The sequence below is a fragment of the Nyctereutes procyonoides genome, unplaced genomic scaffold (genome assembly GCF_905146905.1).
Source record: "Nyctereutes procyonoides isolate TBG_1078 unplaced genomic scaffold, NYPRO_anot_genome, whole genome shotgun sequence".
Taxonomy (NCBI): domain Eukaryota; kingdom Metazoa; phylum Chordata; class Mammalia; order Carnivora; family Canidae; genus Nyctereutes; species Nyctereutes procyonoides.
The window spans coordinates 850743-856824 of record NW_026575128.1 but is presented as its reverse complement, the minus strand read 5'-3'; the positions used below and the strand labels follow the sequence as shown (position 1 = coordinate 856824).

General features: G+C 46.3%; 1 protein-coding gene across 2 annotated transcripts; it reads left to right on the top strand.

Annotated features, from left to right (window-relative positions):
- Positions 1-372: 372 nt before the first annotated feature.
- PPCS (phosphopantothenoylcysteine synthetase) lies at positions 373-3832 on the top strand. 2 transcript variants are annotated; one of them, XM_055341495.1, is made up of 3 exons: positions 373-920; positions 1089-1192; positions 2976-3832. In XM_055341495.1, exons 1-3 carry the CDS (start codon positions 413-415, stop codon positions 3297-3299), a joined length of 936 nt encoding a protein of 311 aa, XP_055197470.1. In that variant the 5' UTR covers positions 373-412; the 3' UTR covers positions 3300-3832. The 2 variants fall into 2 exon arrangements, with proteins under 2 accessions (XP_055197470.1, XP_055197471.1); XM_055341496.1 differs by lacking the exons at positions 373-920; positions 1089-1192 and adding an exon at positions 1200-1410.
- Positions 3833-6082: the final 2250 nt, after the last annotated feature.

Sequence of the window (6082 nt, the reverse complement as noted above, 5' to 3'; positions counted from 1 at the left end):
TTAAAAAAAGAAACCAAAAAAAAAAAAAAAATCAAACGCAAGAGACACAACTCCTCCCCGTACGTCCCGAGGGTTAAAAGGTTGGGGCGGTGTGACTTCGGTGGAATCGAAGCGCAGGGAGGCGCGTACGGTGGCCGGCGAGCGGCAAAAACAGCCGGAGGAGGACGCGAAGGGGCGGCGGCTCCCGGGGCCCTTGCAGCCCTGCCCAGCCGCCAGCCGCCAGCCGCCAGCCGCCAGCCGCCAGCCGCCAGCCCAGGGTCACGTCTGCGGCGCTCCGGCTGCAGACAGCGCGGGCAGCCGCGCAGGACGAGAGGCGCGGCGCCGCGGCAGGGGGAGGCCCGCCCCTCGCGACTGCGGCTGCGCGGGGCCGGGCGGGCGGAGCGCGCGCGAGTGCGGAGCGCGCCGGGGGCTCATGGCGGAAGTGGACCTGGTCGCCGAGTTCCCCAAGCCGGCGGACGCGGCGCGCCGCGGCGAGGTTATGGCTCGCTTCGCCGCCAGGCTGGGCGCGCAGGGCCGGCGGGTGGTGCTGATCACGTCCGGCGGCACCAAGGTCCCGCTGGAAGCCCGGCCAGTGCGCTTCCTGGACAACTTCAGCAGCGGGCGGCGCGGGGCCTCCTCGGCCGAGGCCTTCCTGGCTGCGGGCTACGGGGTCCTGTTCCTGTACCGCGCTCGCTCCGCCTTCCCCTTTGCCCACCGCTTCCCGCCCCAGACCTGGCTGTCGGCGCTGCGGCCCTGCGGCGCGGCCCCTCCGGGCTTGCTGAGCCTGCAGGCCGAGGAGGATGCTCTTCCGGGCTTCGCGGCGGCTCTGCGCAGCTACCAGGAGGCTGCGGCTGCCGGCACCTTCCTGGCCGTGGAGTTCACCACCTTGGCGGACTACTTGCACCTGCTGCAGGCTGCGGCCCAGGCGCTCAATCCGCTGGGTGCGTGCCCTAGGAGTTCAGGGTTGCCTGCAGGCGGACCGGCCTCCCCGGGCACTGCCCCCCTCACCTTCCCGTTGTCCGCAGTCTGACCGCCGGGGAGCCTCAGCTGAGAAGGAGCCGCTCCCATACCCCACGCCGATTGATTACACCCTGTGCTTCTCTCCGCAGGCTCTTCTGCGATGATTTACCTGGCTGCGGCCGTGTCAGATTTCTATGTTCCTGTCTCAGAAATGCCTGAACACAAGATCCAGTCATCTAGGGGCCCACTGCAGGTGATGGGCGCTTCTCTTCCAGAGATCTGATCCCCCATAATCAATCTTGGGTTAATTCCCTCTTGATCTGGAGATGGCCTTTCTGCATTCCGTATGTGCTAGGCGCTAGGGATACAGAGATGACTAAGACACCGCCCTCCCTCAAGAACCTCACAATCTAGTGAGGGAGCTGGACACAGACATAATTACAGTACAGAGGGATAAATGCTCTAGTAGAGGTACGTACAAAGTGAAGCCAGAGCATGGGGTGAGTGCATTCTCGGGGAAGTCAAGGAAGGCTTCCTGGAGTAGATGACACAAACTGGGTTTTGAAAGATGAACAGACTGTGGCAAAGTAGGGAAGGTCCTTCCAGAAAGAGAGCAAGTTGGAGTTTGGAAAGGAGCAGCGTGCTGCCAACTGGAGTGGTTTGGTGAGGCTGGAGAGGAGGGAGAGTGGGGCGCAAGGGGGGGGGGGCGGGCAGACTGCAGAGAGATGCTCTCGTAGGTAGATTTTGTGCTGCTTCTTAAGGAGCTTGGAGCTTAAGTTTTCCTGTGGCACTAAGGAAAACTAAAGAGAACGAGGTAAAGTTTCCGTTTGAAAAGAACATTCTGGCATCACTGTGAAAAGTGCATTAGAGAGTGGCGGGTGTAGGTTGGCAACGTGAGGGTGGTTGCTGTAGTTTAAGGATAAAGGGCGTGGGGTGGGTGGCTAGTGGTGTGGTTGAGGTGTTGAGGAGATCTGGCATCTTGGAACCTGAAAGAATTCTTCGTTACGATCCAAGCAGAAGTTAAATAGGAGACACTCTCTCTGTGGGACACTTGGTGACTTTGTAGGATACTTCATTTGTTCGTTTCTTCAACAAATATTTTATCTGACTACCTGCTATATGCCAAGCACTGTAGTAGTTCCTGAAGATAATGCAGTGTAAAGAAACGTACTGCGCCCTTGTGTGGCTTGTAGTCTTCAGAGACTATAAATAAGTCAAATGCATCCTATGTTAATGAAAAATGCTAAGCAGAAAAATTAAGTGGGGAATGCGGATATAATCCCTATCACACTTGCTAACTTTCTGAAATCCTGATAGTTACCGTAGTAATTTCATACTTTTAAAATTCTGGGAGCTTTAGCTTATCCTGTATTTCTTAGTTCTTGAAAGTACACAAACCAACAAAAAAAAAAAAAAAAAAAAAGAAAGTACACAAACCGACTCAACGTTCTTAGGAGGGATCAAGAACTACCGTAGTAGTAGGACTTTTGATCAAATGAAAATAAAATCAATTCTGTTTCTTCAGTGCGAAGATGTGTTATGAGGTGACAGTTTTTAAATGGAATCCAATAGCCATTCTACTGGCGCAAGAAATATTTTAGGCTGAGAGGTTTAAAAACCCAACTTGAATTAAATTTCTGCCAAGGTCACACTTGCCTTACCGATTTGCGCGAATAGATTATTTGCCTTTTATTTGAGAGTGGTTTAAAATAAGGGGAATGTTTTAAGAAAATACAATGCTGTTTTCAGAGCTCTGTTAATGGTGATGAGGGTGGTAGGGCAAGGTTAATTCACAAGACGTGGTTTGTGTCAGAATTTGTATGAAGCCTTGGAATTAGGTATCCTTACGAACCCCACAGAGCCAAGGTTCTTAAGCTAAGCATTTAAAATGCTCTGATAAGTTTGACAATGAGAAATCCCACTTAAATTGACATAGCCAAAAAAATCTGAGTCCCTGCTTCCTTAGTTTCCCATGAGACTGACCTGGTAGATAGTGACCTGTGTTTGCTTATTAAGCTTTTCTTTTTCCGATACAGATAACAATGAAGATGGTGCCAAAAATGCTTTCTCCTTTGGTTAAAGACTGGGCTCCCAAAGCATTTACAATTTCCTTTAAGTTGGAGACTGACCCTTCCATCATGATCGATCGTGCACGGAATGCTTTGGAAGTTTATCGACATCAAGTGGTGGTGGCTAATAGCCTTGAGTCACACGGATCCTTTGTGATTATTTTAACGAAAGACTCAGAAACCAAGATACTGCTGTCAGAGGAAGAAGCAGAAAAAGGCATAGATATAGAAAAGAAGATAGTAGATGACCTTCAGTCTCGACACACAGTTTTTATACATGACAAAAACTGAAGTAAAAAGAAAAGCCTTTGTTTGTAGGATCAAAAATTGTTCAGTGGATCAGGGCTCTTATAAGTGGTAAAAACAAATCCTTTGCTATCATAAAGACAAAAAAACGAAGGGAAAAAACTGTGAGTGGTATGCAGATGAATATAGTTTGGTATTTATCTTTTAAAGATCATTTCATACTCAGTAAAAATGAAAAAAGCAAAGCAGTTATGATCAAACCACCTGACACACCTACCTGATTATCACCTGGATTGTGAAAATGAACACGAACTGTTGCTCACCTTTAAAAAAAAAAGAGCTTATTGGGAATTATATTTCTCAGAATCTACATGTGAGGCCTGAATATCGACCTTCTTCATATTATGAGAATTATGGATGCATGAATGGCCATGCCTTAACGATCAAATATTTCTTGATGGCCTACTATGTGGTAGGCCCAGAGGATTATGAGGATTAAAAAGATGAATAAATATGTCTCTGGGAAACGGATGTATGAAAAATAAAGTGCAATAAAGTGTGCCCAAAAGCCAACACAATGGAAATGATGTTTTTTGGAAATTTATCAAAGGTGGGAGTACGAGAGGACACTTCCCTTAAGACAGATTGCCTGGGGATCCCTGGGTGGCGCAGCGGTTTGGCGCCTGCCTTTGGCCCAGGGCGCGATCCTGGAGACACAGGATCGAAATCCCACGTCAGGCTCCTGGTGCATGGGGCCTGCTTCTCCCTCTGCCTGTGTCTCTGCCTCTCTCTCTCTCTCTGTGTGACTATCATAAATAAATAAAAATTAAAAAAAAATTTTAAAAAAAAAGACATTGCCTGTAGAATGATGAGCTTCCCACTACATTCACTTTTTGCTGCTTTTCCTAGATTGACTCCATTTGAGTTAACAGTCTATCTTTCAAATATTTTAGAACTCTTCTTAAGGGAAACTTAATCTGACTCCTACTTGGGGCCAGGAAGGGGCCCATTTGTGACTTCTGCCCTGAGGGAAGCTTTACAATGTGAGGAGTAGGGACTTTGGAAACATCTCAACCAAGTTTGGCCCTTCCAGCTGTGTCAGCCGTTACCTGTGTAAGCTTAGACCCTTGACTTAATATCAACTTCCTAATTTATAAAACAGAGATAATAAATCTGCTGAGTAGTGCCCTTTGTTGTGAGGATTAAATAAAACAAGAGAAGACGAGGGATCCCTGGGTGGCGCAGCAGTTTGGCGCCTGCCTTTGGCCCAGGGCGCGATCCTGGAGACCCGGGATCGAATCCCACGTCGGGCTCTCTGCATGGAGCCTGCTTCTCCCTCTGCCTATGTCTCTGCCTCTCTTTCTCTCTCTCACTGTGTGCCTATCATAAATAAATAAAATTTAAAAAATAAAAAAAAAAAAACAAGAGAAGACGTTAGCCTGGTGTCTGGCATGTAGATTTTTAACCTGCATATAAATTTTTTTCAGCAAGGATGTATTCTGAATTCTTGATTTTTCAGAGTTCCTCTCACTGTCCTGGGCTTTGGGTTGGGAGTACAAGAAGTGTGGTTGAGAAAAATGCCCTAAATGGTTGGATTGTCTAGAGTGTATGTTGAGAAAGTACCATTAATAAGTAGGTAGAAGCAGGGACTGTACTTCACATATTTGATTTGAAATGCATTTAGTGATATATCATGGATTTGGGAAGGATAGCCCCCCAATGTGTCTGATGACATTGGAACAATAAATTTTAGTTGAAAAGATTTGAGCAGAGGAAAAATAACTGCAGCAATTAGGACTATTCTGGAAGCAGCAGTCCCATTGAACAAACATTTTAAGAGAACTTAAGGTCCATTTAGCAAAAACCTCAAAGACGACAGGCTTGGTCACCAGAGGCTGCAGTACTGAAGGGCTAGGAGGTAAAAGATTGATTTCCTTCCCTACATCTGTAGTTTCATGTGGATGATGACTATCATGATGTTTGAACGTCCAATGAGGGTAAATGGAGTGAAAACTAGAAGTGATCTCAATGTTTCTACCATTATTATTACTTCCCTTGGGAACCATTTCCTATCCTGTTGTATTAGGCTTACACAAACACCACTTTCCTACATGGATTTATATAAAGTGTTTTCCAGTTCAGTTCAATTTTCATTTGGAGCACTTAAACAGTTTACACACGTTGAAATTCCAAGAGGTGTTTTTTTTTTTTTTTAACGGCAAATAGTGTGCAAAGAAAGAAATACTGAAAAGGAACACAAGTCAATGAGGGCAAACGAGAAGGCACTTGATCTAGATTGGAGGACCAAGAATCGTTTCCCTGAGGAAGTGACACTTGAACTAGTATGTAGCAGTTAAGTGGACTGGAAGTGATGGTGATGGGCATTTTAGATCGAGAAAAAACACTTGTAAGGTAGAAATGATTGAAGCACTTCCATAAAGGATAAGATCTGTCCAAATAATGCACCATCTGTCCAGAGAGCTGACCAAGGTTTGGAAAGGATCCTATAAGACTGAGATGTAGGTACCTATTTGAGGTATCAGCAAAGCAATGATTTGACCCAAAACATGGGTCAAATCAAGCTTTGATGAACTAACTAGAATCTTGCAATAAGAGCATTTAAATGAACATGATATAAACCAAGCCTCTCTTAAATTGTCATTTAGAAATTTTTATTTTGCGCGACATCGGTGGAAGAACGGTTCACTTAAACTGCATTTTCACTGCTTAGGACCTCTAAAAAGGGCTTCTGTCTTAGGGACAATTCTAGTCGAGTCCGGTTTCTTCATTTTTACAATGATAAAGCCAGGTCCAAAAAAAAAAAAAAT